At 44.7% G+C, this 17,430-nt stretch overlaps 1 protein-coding gene across 1 annotated transcript in view; it reads left to right on the plus strand.

The window, feature by feature from the left end:
* The window catches only part of grm1 (glutamate metabotropic receptor 1), a 174,742-nt gene that overhangs the window by 42,452 nt on the left and 114,860 nt on the right, over positions 1 to 17,430 (plus strand). Inside the window, exon 2 of the mRNA XM_033026417.1 lies at positions 291 to 540. Coding sequence (XP_032882308.1) covers positions 291 to 540 — 250 coding nt within the window. The remainder of the gene's footprint in view (positions 1 to 290; positions 541 to 17,430) is intronic.

Genomic DNA, 17,430 nt, shown 5'->3' on the forward strand with positions numbered 1-17,430 from the left:
GTAAACCCCTCTCCATTGCACACAAGTATCTGTGTCAAATATGGACTTGAAGCCAATACCTTCTGAATCAGAGGTGGGCGAACACATAAAAGATGAAGCCTGTCATGCATACGTCCCAACATCACGTCATCATAATCCATAGTTTAAAGAAGTGTCTCAACCCAAAATATCAATTATTCCTTTTCTCCAGAGACGCTGCCTGACCCGCTGAGGTAACTCCAGCATTTTGTGTCTATCATCATAATCCACCTGGATTTTCAATCAAAATCACATCATCTTTGTTTCCCTAGGGAACTACGGAGAGAGTGGGATGGAGGCCTTCAAGGAGTTAGCAACACAGGAAGGACTCTGCATCGCACACTCGGGTAAAATCTACAGCAACGCCGGGGAGAAAGTGTTTGACCGACTGCTGAGAAAGTTACGGGAAAGGCTGCCGAAGGCGAGAGTTGTTGTCTGCTTCTGTGAGGGAATGACAGTAAGAGGTCTGCTGATAGCAATGAGAAGACTTCGGGTACTGGGAGAGTTCCTGCTGATTGGCAGGTAAGCAGATTGTTTCATGTGCTTCAGCTTTCACTGTGCCTTGGCATTATAAACCTCCTCTGTAGTTTGTGATGGAACTATTATATATCCTCTTGCTTCACAGCGCAACAGTGTTATTATCTGCCTGCTTGGTATTTCTTTGTGACAAAAACATATATACACCACCCTGATGTAACTGTGTGATGGTAATATAGAAAAAAAAAATTATTACAATGTATTACATATCAGCTTAGCAATCCTTCTGGTGTGCTGGAAATGTCTTTAGTGCTCTTATGTGCAGTAAAGCTGCAAGACCTTCTCTGCTGTAAAGGTAGGATATTTTACAAATCATTGTACCCACTGAATAGAGCACTTAAAATAGCTCAGAAGTTCCAAGATGAGATTAGTATCTCCCACCACATTTCCCACCCATTTTTCAGCGATCACACTTTGCAAGAACTACTTTGGCTGAGACTGCTTGACAAAATACCTATGTGATTACAGGATACTAAATAAAAGCAAGCTCTTCCTTCGTTGGCATTTGGTGATGGCCTGTCTTCCTGGGACAAGACTTACTGTTGTAAGTCTTGTCCCAGGATTTGTCTGGGATCTTCTCCTGAGTCTTTCGGAATAGAGCACCTATCTCTTGCAAACAGGTCAACCAAAGGTGGAAGGAATAATACCTCGGTCCGCTGATTCATAAAAATGTGCAACAAGGGAGCAAATCTGTGTCTGGAACGACACAATAACAGAATTTACCAGTGTGTAATGGTTATTCATTAATAACAACCAAAGAACCATTGTACCAATCTACCACCATTAAAAACCATTATATCTTTGCAGCATTTGAGTTTGACTTTGGCCAGGAAAAACTTGGCTGTCATTCGCATGCCATTTACACAACCTGCTAGAGTGTGGGTAGCGTGTGTGTAGCGCAGGACAGGCGCATGGAATGGTGTGGAGGAATGTGGAGTGGCAACGAGGAGTGTGGACTTCGAACAAAATCTTCACGCGCCACCGGCCTGTCGCGTAACTGACGGCCAAAGTGGGACAGGCCCAAGACCCTGGCTTGGCGCAACGTCTCACCTCCAACAGCAGCAGAAGCAGAAAAACGATCGCCGAGTTCGGCCTGGGGCTCACGGCCGTTGCAGATCCGGATCCACCCGCACTCCTACTCCCAGAGCGGGGCCAAGACGATTGGAGGTAGACACAAAATTTGCATTCTGGGTCGAGACCTTTCTTCAGACTGAAGAAGTGTCTCGACCCGAAACATGATCCATTCCTTTCCTCCAGAGATGCTGCCGGTCCCGCTGAGTACTCCTGCATTTTGTATCCATCTTCAAATTACGTCACGTGCTCCAGACGGCTGTGCGAATGCATGATGACGCGCGCGACCGTCGTGCAACAGTCACTACCGGCCTGTCGCGTAAATTACGGCCCAAGTGGGACAGGCTCTTTACAGACAGCAATTAAGATCCTGATCGGGGAATAAAGCTTCTTGGAGACATTGGTCACTCAGCCAGGTTACCAGTTAAAACTACACACAAATTGCTGGAGTAACTTAGCAGGCCAGGTAGCATCTCTGAAGGACATGGAAAGATGATGTTTCGAGGCAAGACCCTTCTTTAGACTCAGAAATCCCCAGTTACTGTTCAAAGTAATGCCACAGGCCTGTTCTGAAGATGGGGAGATAGGGTCTTTCTCATGAGGACTCCTTATTTAATGCCTCAGTCACAAGGCAGTGAACCACTAGTGCGCTGGAAGTATCACTTTAGATTATGGGCTCAGGTGGCATGAAAAAGCCCTGGACCTAGGTTATCAAGTGGGCTGCAGCCTGTAGTCCATTCAACCTCATCTTATAACTCAAGGTTATAGATTCGTCAATTTGTGAATTGGGAACTTCTTTGTCAACTTGTGAATTTAGCACGGCACAGTGGCGCATCAGTAGAACTGCTGCCTTACAGTGCTAGAAACCCGGGCTCGATCCTAACTACGGGTGTTGTCTGTACGAAGTTTGTACGTTCTCCCCGCGACAGCATGGGTTTTCTCCCGGTGCTCTGGTTTCCTCCCACATTCCAAAGACGTGCAGGTATATAGTTTCATTGGCTTCTGTAAATTGTCCCTAGTGTGTAGGATAGTGCTAATATACGGGATCACTGGTTGGTGCAGACTCAGTGGGCCGAAGGACGTGTTTCCATGCTGTATCTCTGAAATCTAAGGAATCCTTTCTGCTCCCTTTCCATTATATCTTGAAAAGTTCCAGCAGCAACTAGTCAACAACAGAAATTTCAAGCAAATTAGTTACTGCATGAAGGCCACGTGCAAGGTGCCTGGGTACAACGTTGAATAATAGACAGTCAATGATCTTCATCACAAGCTGATGTGACAAAACTGTCATATTGAGGTCAGTCTTCAGTCTGGCATGATATGTGACTATTTCAGTGTAACTCGAGGCACTTTCAGTCTGACAGAACCCCTTCACTGGTGGGCAGCAGAACGATAGAGGGGATGAGAAGAAATGTTTTCACATTGTGTGTTGACATGCCCTGGGCCTCATAGAATCTGATTTGAGTAAATCCAAGAAAAAAACAGTAAACTGAGGGGGATCTGGAGGAATCTAAGATGTGGGATAACTATCCAGTTAGAATGAACTGGATAGTTATTTCAAAGAATGCGCAGTGAGGCTGAGTTCTTCTATGTTCGAAGACTCAAGAGAGTGCAGATGTTGGAATCTGGAGCAGAAAACATTATGCTGGAAGGACTTGTGCTGGCAGCAGGTTGAGCAGCATAAGTCGTAGGGGGAAATGTGGGGGGGAAAGGAATTATGGCTAGGTCCTCATGCAGGGGTTCGACCCGAAACATCGACAGTTCCTCCCTACCCCCCCCACCCTCTGAAGCAGGTGTTGCTCATAGAAACATAGAAACATAGAAAACAGGTGCAGGAGTAGGCCATTCGGTCCTTCGAGCCTGCACCGCCATTCAATATGATCATGGCTGATCATCCAACTCAGTATACTGTACCTGCCTTCTCTCCATACCCCCTGATCCCTTTAGCCACAAGGGCCACATCTAACTCCCTCTTAAATATAGTCAATGAACTGGCCTCAACTACCTTCTGTGGCAGAGAATTCCAGAGATTCACCATTCTCTGTGTGAAAAATGTTTTTCTCATCTCGGTCCTAAAAGATTTCCCCCTTATCCTTAAACTGTGACCCCTTGTTCTGGACTTCCCCAACATCGGGAACAATCTTCCTGCATCTAGCCTGTCCAACCCCTTAAGAATTTTGTAAGTTTCTATAAGATCCCCCCTCAATCTTCTAAATTCTAGCGAGTACAAACTGAGTCTATCCAGTCTTTCTTCATATGAAAGTCCTGACATCCCAGGAATCAGTCTGGTGAACCTTCTCTGTACTCCCTCTACGGCAAGAATGTCTTTCCTCAGATTAGGAGACCAAAACTGTGTGCAATACTCCAGGTGTGGGCTCACCAAGGCCCTGTACAACTGCAGTAGAACCTCCCTGCTCCTATACTCAAAACGTTTTGCTATGAATGCTAACATACCATTCGCTTTCTTCACTGCCTGCTGCACCTGCATGCCTACTTTCAATGACTGGTGTACCATGGTACCCAGGTCTCGTTGCATCTCCCCTTTTCCTAATCGGCCACCATTCAGACAATAGTCTACTTTCCTGTTTTTGTCAGCAAAGTGGATAACCTCACATTTATCCACATTATACTGCATCTGCCATGCATTTGCCCACTCACCCAGCCTATCCAAGTCACCTTGCAGCCTCCTCGCATCCTCCTCACAGCTAACACTGCCTACCAGCAAATTGTTTGTCACTATAATTCCATGGACAGTGTCATGCCTTTAAAAACTGATCACAGATGGGACTGGGCTGATCTTAGTTATACCTCACGCTGCCTTGGCAAGGCCAGCAGCATGATCAAGTATGAGTCGCACCCTGGCCACTCTGTCTTCTCCCCTCGTCGATCAGGCAGAAGGTATAGAAAATGCACACTTCCAGATTCATGAACAGATTCTTCCCAGCTGTTATCAGGCAACTGAATCATCCACATTGGTGACCCTCTGACTATCCTTGATCGGACTTTGCTAGCTTTACCTTGCACTAAACGCTAATCCCTTATCATGTATCTGTGTACTGTAAATGGCTCGATTGTAATCATGTATTGTCTTTCCACTGACTGGATAGCATGCAACAAAAGCTTTCCACTGTACCTTCGTACACGTGGCAATAAACAAAACTGTAACTGATCTGTTGAAATTCTGTGATGTCACAGGCTTAAATGAGGCACCCAGGCACTTTGTCGACTAAGATGTGAAGTGTGAATCAGGGGCTTGATGGACATGGTGGTGTTGCTTGCTGTTCCAAATGGGGCACAGGAGTTGGCCACTACTGGCATATGGAGTGATGGGAAACTCCCACCTGTCAGCTGCTTCCCCACATCTTTCAACAGCACAGAATAGACTGGTCCATTCCTACTGGTATCCGAGAGGACAATGAATGAGCTAAGTTGCCAGCACAGTTAACATTAACGATGCCAGTGAGTTGTCTCATTCACCTGAGATTCATGTAGAAGGTCCCACAGCCAGGTAAAGAGTTTGAGAATATTGACCCAGCAGCGATGGAGTCACAGTGATTATGTCCGAATGTGGAAGCTTCACGTGCCACAGAGTATCTTGATACTGATGATGCTTCCGTGCATTTGTGGCCCTTGTCTTTCTTGGTGACAGAGGTCGCATATTTAAGATGTGTGCCAAGGAAGGATGGCACATTGATGAAGTGTAACTTCATGTTGTAGAGCACGGAAAGAGAACCCACTGCCCATCAGACCCATGCCCACCTATTTGCCCATCTATTCCAATCCTACGTCCACATGAGAATGGTATCTTTACATGCCTTGCCTCCATATATCAAGTGACCAGTATGCATTGCAGCCATGGTGCAACAGTGGTGAGGAAATTATTTCTGCATTTCACTCTTCTAGGCAAGGTGTGTCAGCCATTACACTCCGATGCAGGTTTTACCTTGAATTGTGAGCATCTTTCGATTCGCACCATTTTCCTCTGCAAGATGTCCTTTGCCTTGCACAAATATGCAGCAAATACTGTACAAAGGCTTTCATCAGCTGCCTGTACACTCATCTTTCTCTTGCATAGTCTGTTCGTTCTTTATGTACGTCTGCCTCTGTTTCTCATGTGGGCGAGATCTGACAGTTGTGCCTGATCTATTTAATTGGTTCTTTTTCATTTCAAAGTCTTTCCAGTGCTGTTTGCTGCTCAGCGGGTGTGATTTGCTTTGTACTGGGAACTAGCAGCAGATTCATTGACTTGTACCATGCACTTGCTTATTCTCTAGCAAATTCATTCAACGTCCGTGAGGAATGTAAAACCAGTATGCTGGAAAATGATGGCCTATTTCTATGTGTTACATCCTGAATTTAGATCAGAGCTAATACTGAACTCTTTCAAATTTTGGTTTAGGTATTAATGTTATTTCCTTTATCTGAAATAAAATTCTTGAAAATATCTTTCATAATTGAGTCCTATAACATGAAAACAAAAGAATATGAGAAAATATGATCATGACAAATCTTCCCCGAGCTTCATCTTTTCATCACCTGTTTCCTGTGGCCTCAATTCCCTGATCTGTGAATCTGTGGTGAATCTGTGGTACTCATTGCCACAGACAGCTGTGGAGGCCAAGACATTGGGTATTTTTAAAGCGGAGATTGACGGGTTCTTGATTAGTAAGGGGAGAAGGCAGGAGTATGGAAAGGGTGGGAAAGTTAGATCAGCCATGATTGAATGGTGAAGTAGACCCAATGGGCAGAATGGCCTAATTCTGCTCCTATGTCTGATGGCTTATTGTTTCAAAATGCATCTACTTCCTCTTCAAACCCCACCAATGGTCCAGTCGCCACAACCCTCTGGTGAGAATAATTCCCACCCTTTGTGAGAAAAAATTCCATCACCCCTGAATGATCATTGCTTATTCTTGTCACTATGTTCCCCCATCCAAGATTGTCCCATTGGTGGTGTGTTGTCAACAGCTACTCTGTCGTGCCCCATAGAGTCTTATCTGTTTCAATAGCATCACCCGCATTTTTCTGGACGGCAAATAATATTGCTCACCTAGTCCTTCGTCCCACCAAGTCCACACCAACCATCAAACCATCAAACAGCCGGGAAGTGGTGTTAGATAAATTGAATGGATTAAAGGCCGATAAATCCCCAGGGCCGGATAGGCTGCAACCCAGAGTACTTAAGGAAGTAGCCCCAGAAATAGTGGATGCATTAGTGATAATTTTTCAAAACCCTTTAGATTCTGGAGTAGTTCCTGAGGATTGGAGGGTAGCTAATGTAATAGCACTTTTTAAAAAGGGAGGGAGAGAGAGAACGGGGAATTGCAGACCACTTAGTCTAACATCGGTAGTGGGGAAACTGCTAGAGTCAGTTATTAAAGATGGGATAGCAGCACTTTTGGAAAGTGGTGAAATCATTGGACAAAGTCAGCATGGATTTACGAAAGGTAAATCATGTCTGACGAATCTTATAGAATTTTTCGAGGATGTAACTAGTAGAGTGGATAAGGGAGAACCAGTGGATGTGTTATATCTGGACTTTCAGAAGGCTTTCGACAAGGTCCCACATAAGAGATTGGTATACAAATTTAAAGCACATGGTATTATGGGTTCAGTATTGATGTGGATAGAGAATTGGCTAGCAAACAGGAAGCAAAGAGTAGGAGTAAACGGGTCCTTTTCAGAATGGCAGGGAGTGACTAGTGGGGTACCGCATGGCTCAGTGCTGGGACCCCAGCTATTTACAATATATATTAATGATTTGGATGAGGGAATTGAATGCAACATCTCCAAGTTTGCGGATGACACGAAGCTGGGGGTCAGTGTTAGCTGTGAGGAGGATGCTAGGAGGCTGCAAGGTGACTTGGATAGGCTGGGTGAGTGGGCAAATGCATGGCAGATGCAGTATAATGCGGATAAATGTGAGGTTATCCACTTTGGTGGCAAAAACAGGAAAGTAGACTATTATCTAAATGGGGGCCGATTAGGAAAAGGGGAGATGCAACGAGACCTGGGTGTCATGGTACACCAGTCATTGAGAGTAGGCATGCAGGTGCAGCAGGCAGTGAAGAAAGCAAATGGTATGTTAGCATTCATAGCAAAGGGATTTGAGTATAGGAGCAGGGAGGTTCTACTGCAGTTGTACCGGGTATTGGTAAGACCACACTGGGAGTATTGTGTACAGTTTTGGTCTCCAAATCTGAGGAAAGACATTCTTGCCTTAGAGGGAGTACAGAGAAGGTTCACCAGACTGATTCCTGGGATGTCAGAGTGGTGAGTCTCTGGAACTCTCTGCCACAGAAGGCAGTTAGGGCTAGTTCATTGGTTATATTTAAGAGGGAGTTAGATGTGGCCCTTGTGGCTAAAGGGATCAGGGGGTATGGAGAGAAGGCAGGTACAGGATACTGAGTTGGATGATCAGCCATGATCATATTGAATGGCGGTGCAGGCTCGAAGAGCCGAATGGCCTACTCCTGCACCTATTTTCTATGTTTCTATTCACAAACCAATCCCACACATCCTATTTTATAGTCCCATCATTCTCATTGGTTTCTTCCAGATCCTATCACTCACATACACACTGCAAGAAATTTACAGTGGCCAATGAACCAACTTGAGTATGAATTGATAGAGTGAGTAATCAGGTGTACAAGCCAGCAATGATCAATTGCTGATACCCTTAGTTTTATCAGATAGTTATAGGATCAGGCCCCACTCTGGAGACAAAACCCGTGCAGAACTGTGGTCCTTTGGATGAGACATTAAACCAAGATGGATTCCTCAGCAGGCGCAGTGGTGGAGTTGCTGCCTCATTGCGCCGGAGACCCGAGTTCGATCCTGATCACGGGTGCTGTCTGTACAGAGTTTATACATTCTCCTGGGTGCTCCTGGTTTTCCCTGGGTGCTCAGTTTCCTCCCACATTCCAAAGATGTGCAGGTTTGTAAGTTGGACAAAAATGCTGGAGAAACTCAGCGGGTGAGGCAGCATCTACGGAGCGACGGGCCTGTTTCCACACTGCATCTCTAAACTAAACTAAATGGACATGAAAGATCCTACGGTATTGGCAGTGGAGGCCAAGTCACTGGATGGATTTAAGAGAGAGTTAGATAGAGCTCTAGGGGCTAGTGGAGTCAAGGGATATGGGGAGGAGGCAGGCACGGCTTATTGATAAGGGACGATCAGCCATGATCACAATGAATGGCGGTGCTGGCTCGAAGGACCGAATGGCCTCCTCCTGCACCTATTTTCTATGTTTCTATGTTCTAGGATCTTGCAGATCCTATGAGTTCCGACCTGCATTTATTTATATGGCTGCATTGCTGCTGTGTTTGTGTGGTGGTAGTGACTGCAGTTTAAAGTTGTTGGGGTGGACAAAAAGCACTTTGAAACATAGAAACATAGCATAGAAAAGAGGTGCAGGTGTAGGCCATTTGGTCCTTCTAGACAGCACTGCTATTCAAATACGCCATGCCATTCATGGCTGATCATCCAAAATTTGGGACATCTTAAGGTATTGGAAGGTGCCATACAAATGCAAGGCTTGCTCATGAATTGCTGCAGTAATACTCTCAAGCTCAGGGTCAAAGTGAACAGAAGGATGGTGTAGATGGGAAAACAGAGGTTTCAGTACATAGGGAATTGGTGTTGGGATGAATCTTCTATCTCAGCTGGCCATTAGGGTAACAGTGGAGGTTCACTGATGGTGCCTATGTGGTTGTTTATCAGAGTGTACAAAACTGCCTTGTCTTCTTCCCCTTGCACCTGCTTAAGATATTCAGTCAGTTTTCCTTCCTTCCGTGGTGCTTGCACACGTCAGTTCATTTTCCACATGTAACCTCACACAATCTCCTTCCAGCCATGGACATACTGAATGTAATGGGTCTAGTTCTGGGGGTGGGGGTTGTTTGGGGAGGGGAGCACTTAACATGTTGAGTTACTCCAGCACTTTGTGTCTATCTTTAAGATGAACAGATCCTATATTTCATGGAGTGGTCGCGATGAATACAAGTCACTGGCCAATTCAAGCACATCTGGCCTGTTATGTCCTGAATTTCTGATTAACATAGAAACATAGTGACTTCAGAGTCAATAGCAGAGTTATGGAATGGACCATTTAGAGACCAAGCTGAATAGGATTGGAAGAATATATATATAGAACTATGAGTTATTTTTATGCTAGTCTGACAGTTTTGTGGCTATTTTCCCATCCCAGGTTAATAGTTTTATGAGATGAATTGGAAATTAGAATTAGAATTAGTCATGGTGAAGTTCAAATTCCCCCACGTCAAGATTGCTGGCCTCATTCCAGAACCATAAGCTATGAAATTCTGAAGCTGCTGGCTCCCTTTCACATGTCCTATGGTTAGAATAGTTATCGTATACATTCACAAGAGTGTTGTTCAGCATGCACTGCCAATAATCATCTTTACCCTCTTGATCCTGACTTGGTCCAACTGAACTGACTGATGAACATAAACCTGTTTACAGAGACCTTGCAAAACCTGTGCAGCAACACATTCAGAATGTAATGTGATGACCCCATTAAGGTTGTTTTGTAGAAATCATGGATCCATGAATTGGGAGAAGTACAGAACTTGCATTTCTACCCCTATTTTGCACCTTTCATGACTTTGCAATGTCTCAGAGCAGATCATAGCCAATCAAGTATATTCCATTTGCACTGAACCGATTTAATGTAGGAATCATGCCATCATGGACCAGAATCTGTTAATGTGCCAAGCTCTCTGGAATGGAAATGAAACTCTGCATCCAAGGCAACAACACAACACTAAACCACAGCTTAGATTTGGGAAAGACGTGACAGTTTAAAAGGGCTATTTCTGATATGCAGTGCCAACAATTTCTATTTGGAGAATTGGGATCTTTGCCTATCAGAGCCAGTCCTTCCAAATAGTTGTATAGTCTTGCTGAGACAACAAACATTGTCTTCTGTCTAGCAGATACTTATTACTTCAAGTCGAATCAAATTGCCTGCCAATTTAGATCTTCATCTTAGAGATTGTGCAAATATATTATTTGCTATTTATGTGTTACTAAGTGATGTGGGAGTACAATTTCAGAACATAATTCATTTGACTGTGTGCTCCTGTGGCATAAAATAAGGGTGTTAATTGAATCAGGCATGCAGAATTCAGGAGATGAACAGATATTAACCATTTTATATGTCAGTAAAGAGTCATAGACACGGCAACAAGCCCCTTCAGCCCATCTTGACCAAAGCATCTCCCTGAGCTAGTGCCTATAAACCTTTCCGATCCACTTATCTGTCTGAATGTCTTTTAAACATTGTAATTGCACCCACCTCCAGCATTTCCTCTGGTAGCTCATTCCACATACCGCCCCCCCCCCCCCCCCCCCCCCCCCCCCCCCCCACTCTCTGTGAAAAAAACTTGCCCCTCAAATCTCCTTTAAATTTTCTCCCTCTCACCCAAAACCTAAGCCCTCTAGTTAAGAAAAAGTCTGAGCATCCACCTTATCTATGATTTTATATACTTCCATTAGGTCAACAGTCAGCCTCCTATGCTCCGGGGGAAATAGTCCCAGCTTATCCATTCTCTCCGAGCAAGCCCTTCAGTCACAGCAACATTTAAAATCATGGGAGGTTTAAACAGAATAAACTGAGTAAATGGGGAGGAGATGTAGACAGGAGGCTGCAGATTCGGGAATTATGAAGAAAAGGCAAAGTAACTCAATGGGTCAGGCAGCATCTATGGAAAGAAATGCAGAGGGCGACCTTTCTGGTTGGGACCCTTCGTCAAGACTGAGAGGAGTTGTTCCTACTGGTGAAAAGATCGAGAACTAGAATGAAGGTGATTGGCAAAAGCAACCGGAAAAATAACCCATTTAGCCAGGAAGTGGTTAGGGTCAGGGTTGCATTGTCGGGGGGGGGGGGGGGGGGGGGGGGGGAGCAGAATTTAATGCAATTGTGATGCTCATTAGAGAGTTGGATTAGTACTTGAAAGTTTTAAAAAAAATTCAGGGATGCTGGCTTATGACAGGAATTTGGGGTGAAATGTTTTGCACTTGCAAACTACCAGCATGGAGTTGATGGAGTGAATGGCCTCCCATCTTGTTGTAGTATGTCAGTGATTCTGTAACATTGCCTGAGACAGTAGCTTAGGAGTAGCTGAAATCATTGGCAAAGAGTAAAGTCAATGACCCATGGCACTCGTGTGCATTGTACGCCTACACACAATCTGCCCAAATCGGTTTTGTTGTATTTTCTTATATCTTGTGCCATTACGTCTTTTCTCAGAAAAGTTATTATTACTGGAGTCAAACAGCAATTGCATGATTTTCAAATGTTAATATTTTTAAAAAATTCTGTGCAAACACTTTGCTGCAGGTTTTGTAGGAAAATAGTGGCAGTTCTCCCCTGCAAACTGGGATAAACTGGAAATGCTGGTAGAGCTGCCGTCTCACAGCTCCAGCGACATGGGTTTGATCCTGACCTCCGGTGCTGTCTGTGTAGAGTTTGCACGTTCCTCCTCTGACTGTGTGAGCTTCCCCAGGGGGCTCCTGTTCGCTCCCTCATTTGGGGTACTGTGTGCAGTTCGGCTCACCCCATTGCAGGAATTATGTGGAGAGGGTGCAGGAGTGGTTTATTAGGATGTTGCCTGTATTTCCCTCCCACATCCGAAATACATATGGATTGGTCATTGGCCACTGTAAATTTTCCCTGGTACATAGGTGGGAGGTAGAAAAATGGCACATAAGAGAAAATATGCTGCAGGAGAATTACAGTGAAGAAAGCGGATAAATGTGAGGTTATCCACTTTGGTGGCAAAAACAGGAAAGTAGACTATTATCTAAATGGGGGCCGATTAGGAAAAGGGGAGATGCAACGAGACCTGGGTGTTATGGTACACCAGTCATTGAAAGTAGGCATGCAGGTGCAGCAGGCAGTGAAGAAAGCGAATGGTATGTTAGCTTTCATAGCAAAAGGATTTGAGTATAGGAGCAGGGGGTTCTACTGCAGTTGTACAGGGTCTTGGTGAGACCACACCTGGAGTATTGCGTACAGTTTTGGTCTCCAAATCTGAGGAAGGACATTATTGCCATAGAGGGAGTGCAGAGAAGGTTCACCAGACTGATTCCTGGGATGTCAGGACTGTCTTATGAAGAAAGACTGGATAGACTTGGTTTATACTCTCTAGAATTTAGGAGATTGAGAGGGGATTGAGAGGGGATCTTATAGAAACTTACAAAATTCTTAAGGGGTTGGACAGGCTAGATGCAGGAAGATTGCTCCCGATGTTGGGGAAGTCCAGGACAAGGGGTCACAGCTTAAGGATAAGGGGGAAATCCTTTAAAACCGAGATGAATAGGATTGCTATGATTGCTCTGAGATGAGACTTAGTCTTGATGGGACAAATGTCATCCTTTTGTGTTGTATGAACAAGAAAACAATGCAAGTTTGTCCAACCTCTAATACAGGCAGCATCCTGGTAAACCACTTCTGCACCCTCTCCACATCATTCCTACAATGGGGTGAGGCGAACTGCACACAATGCTCCAAATGTGGCCTAACTAAAGCTGCAACATGACCCGTATGCCCACTCCTCTAGCCAATGAAGGCAAACATCCCATTCACCTACTTTACCACACTAGTTTGCCGCTTCCAGGGAACTATGGATTATGGCCACAAGATCCCTGTGTACATCAATGCTTTTAAAGGTCCTGCCATTAACTATATATCTTACATCTGACCTTCCAAATTGCAACACCTTGGACTTGTCCAGATTAAACTCCATGTGCCATTTCTCCACCTATATCTGTAACTGATCTATATCTCGCTGTGTCCTTTGACAGCTTTCTTCACTGTCTGCAACTCCACCAATTTATGTGTTGTCTCCAAACTAATTAACCAACCCATCTGCATTTACACCCAAAGCCACAAAAAGCTGGATTATCTCTGTGGGTCAGACAGCATCTCTGGAGAAAAGGGATTGGTGATCTTTCGGGTCAAGAACCTGCTTCAGAGGACACCTTGTTTTCTCCAGAGATGTTGTCTGACCCGCTGAGTTACTTCAGCTTTTTGTGTCTATCTTTGGTTTAAACTAGCATCTACAAGTTCCTCCCTATATATTTACATCCAAGTCATTTGTAAATATCACACACAACAGAGGTTCCAGCGCTGATCCCTGCATAACACCACTGGTCACAGACCTCCAGCCAGAAAACATGGCCTTCCATCACTACCCTCTGTCTTTCATGGGCAAGCAGTTCTGAATCCAAAGTACCAAGCCGTTGAGGATCCCATGCATCTGAATCTTTGGGATCAGCCCACCATGAGGGACCTTGTCAAATGTACACGTCATCTACAGTCCTACTCTCATCAGTCGCTTTAGTCACCTCCTCAAAAAACGCAAGTTTGTAAGACATGATCTGCCACATTATTATAGCAAATTACTGGGAGCGACTTCAGCATTGACATGAAGATTCCTAAAGTTACTCCTGGATATTGAGGAATGTTATCGTATTGGAGTGAGCTGGAGAGGATTGGGAGGGAATTATAACATTTGGGGCACAGGTTGTTGAAGGTTTGGATGTCAATCAGGGATGTGCAAGAGGTCAGAAGTAGAAAATGGAAGATATCGTGAAGACAAATTCTACGGTTGTTCATAAGGTCATAAGTGATAGGAGCAAAATTAGGCCATTCGGCCCATCAAGTTTACTCCACAATTCAATCATGGCTGATCTATCTTTCCCTCTTAACCGCATTCTCTTGCCTTCTCTCTATAACCCTTGACCCCTGTACTAATCAAGAATCTGTATACCTTAAATTTAGTTTAGTTTCATTTAGAGATAGTGTGGAAACAGGCCCTTCAGCCCGTGCCGACCAGCAATCACTGATACACTAATGACTAATTCTATCCTACGCACCAGGGACAATTTACCAAAGCCAATTAACCTACAAACCTGTACGTCTTAGGAATGTAGGAGAAACCAGAGCACCCGGAGAATACCCACACGGTCACAGGAAGAATGTGCAAACTCTGTACAGTCGGCTCCTGCAGTCAGGATCGAACCCGGGTCTCTGGTGCTGCACCACTGTGCTGCCTGAAATCTGAAATATAGGAAACAAGAAAAAATACAAAAGCACTGTTTATACTCGGGGCGGCATATATGGAGAGTGAAGCAGGGTTCACGTTTCAATCCTGAGGCACCTCATTAGAACTGGAAACTAAGCTCACATGAACTGATGGACTGAAATTAACTTTAGTTCTCCCTCCACAGACGCTGCATGACATGCTGAGTTTTTCCAGCTGTTTTCATTTCAGGTGGGAAATCTTGGAAGGTTGATGGTCTTGTGGAGAAAGGAGGGGAAAAGGCGATGGTGGGATTTGAATAGAAGGGGGGGTATTCTGGAACGGAGGCATTCTGCCGCTGAGAGTTAATGGAAGCCAATTAGCACTGAGACAAAGGTGAATGGGAGAGTGTGAGTTCAAATCCTAATTATGAAGAAATAGGTCCCTCTATTCATCCACTCATATCCAGTTTATTGGTTGCTGCATGAATAATGCTTCCCAGCATAGGCAATTACACATATTTTCTGCACCTCGGGACATGACAGTTTTCTGCTTCAACGCCTGTCAATCATAGACCCGAGCCCCGAAGAATAGCTGAGGCTTCAGGCTTCAAGTCAGCCGGTTGAGAACTTTAATTTTGGAACATAGGAATATGGACAGCAGGTCGTGGTTGCATCCTTCAGGCTGAACACTGTTCAGTGGGCCAGAGCTGACCTGTAACTTCACTCTATGAGCTTTAGACTTTAGAGATACTGTGCGGGAAGCAGGCCCTTTGGCCCACCGACTCCGCGCCGACCAGCGATATCCTCGTACACCTACACACCAGGGACAATTTTACAATTTATCGAAGCCAATTAACCTACAAACCGTGGTAGTGTGGGAGGAAATCGTAGTCTTTGGAGCGTGTGAAGAAATCGGAGCACCCGGAGAAAAACCACATGGTGGCAAGTAGAACGTACAAACTCCGTACAGACAGAACCTCTAGGTCAGGATCGAACCCAGGTTTCTGGCACTGAAAGGCAGCAACTCTACCGCTGCGCCACCGTGCCTCCCTGCTATGGCCCATAGCCTTTGACAAAGGCAGCCAGGACATGGAGTAATTGTAAACAGAAACAGACCTTAAAGCCCATCCAGTCCATACGATTTCCACAATTCTCATTTAATTCTTCCCACATTGTCATCAACTTCCACCAGATTCACCTATTGACCTACATACTAGGGCTAATTTACAGTGGCCAAATAACCCAACAACCCTCACGTTTATGAAATCCACGTGGTCGCACGGAGAACGTGCAAACTCCACACAGAAAGCCCTTGATGTCAGGACCGAACCCTGGTCACTGGCACCGTGAGGTAACAGCTTTCCCAGTTGCAACACTGTGCCATAAAGCAGGTGGCAGTAAAACACTTTAAATGGCCCACATTGGTGGGAAGAGAAACAGAGTTAGCGTTCCTCTCCGCACATGTTGCCTGAACTGCTGAATATCTCCAGTATTTTCTCTTTTTTTTTTAAAGTTGAGATATCTACCATTTGTAGTTTTATTTAAAAAATTTTGCTTTAAAAGTGAGAATATTATATAAAAATAAGAGAGGGAACTTAGGTCAACTGCCAGATGAGATAGTGCAGGAAAGGAACAAGCACTCAGGAAAGTTGAACATAAAAAGGGTGAATAAATCTGTCCAAATTAGCCAATGTGCAGGATACCAGAGTGTGGGCCTTGAGTTTAAGTTTAGTTTATTGTCCCATGTACCGAGGTACAGTGAAAAGCTTTTGTTGATTGCTATCCAGTCAGTGGAAAGACAATACATGATTACAATTACTGGACGTGGAATAGAACACAGCATCAAACAGCGCAGCTGGAGAATATGTGGCATGGTGGAGTTGGAAAGGGCTCAAGTAGACAGAATATTTTGTAGCAACCAATTAAAAGCCAAGCTTCACAGTACCATGGGTGGAAAAGCAATTGGTGGAATGACCTGCTACCTAATGCTAGGGAAGCAGATAGGTGAGTGTTACAGCCAATTTTTTAATCAAAACAGGTGTTGTAAAATTCAGGATGCTTGTGAGGATTGGAATTTAGCTGTAATTGTAGGGGTGGTACAATCTTCACTGTTCGAGTGACCTATCCTGACCTCTGATCAAAGTCAAAGTCAATAGATAATAGGTGCAGGAGTAGGCCATTCAGCCCTTCGAGCCAGCACCGCCATTCAATGTGATCATGGCTGATCGTCCCCAATCAGTACCCCGTTCCTGTCTCATCCCCGTATCCCCTAACTCTATCTTTAAGAGCCCTATCTAGCTCTCTCTTGAAAGTATCCAGAGAACCGGCCTCCACCTCCCTCTGAGTCGGAGAATTCCACAGACTCACAACTCTGAGAAAAAGTGTTTCCTCGCCTCCGTTCTAAATGGCTTACCCCTTATTCTTAAACTCTGGCCCCTGGTTCTGGACTCCCCCAACATCGGGAACATGTTTCCTGCCTCTAGCATGTCCAAACCCATAACAATGTGTTTCAATAAGATATCCTTTCATCCTTCTAAACTTCAGAGTGTACAGCCCAGCCGCTCCATTCTCTCAGCATATGACAGTCCCGCCATCCCAGGAATTAACCTTGTATATCTACGCTGCACTTCCTCAATAGCAAGAATGTCCTTCCTCAAATTAGGGGACCAAAACTGCACACAATACTACAGTTGTTGTCTCACTAGGTCAAAGTCAGTCAAATTTATTCGTCACATGCACCAACTAAGGT

Source organism: Amblyraja radiata, chromosome 8 (assembly GCF_010909765.2).
Source record: "Amblyraja radiata isolate CabotCenter1 chromosome 8, sAmbRad1.1.pri, whole genome shotgun sequence".
Taxonomy (NCBI): Eukaryota; Metazoa; Chordata; class Chondrichthyes; order Rajiformes; family Rajidae; genus Amblyraja; species Amblyraja radiata.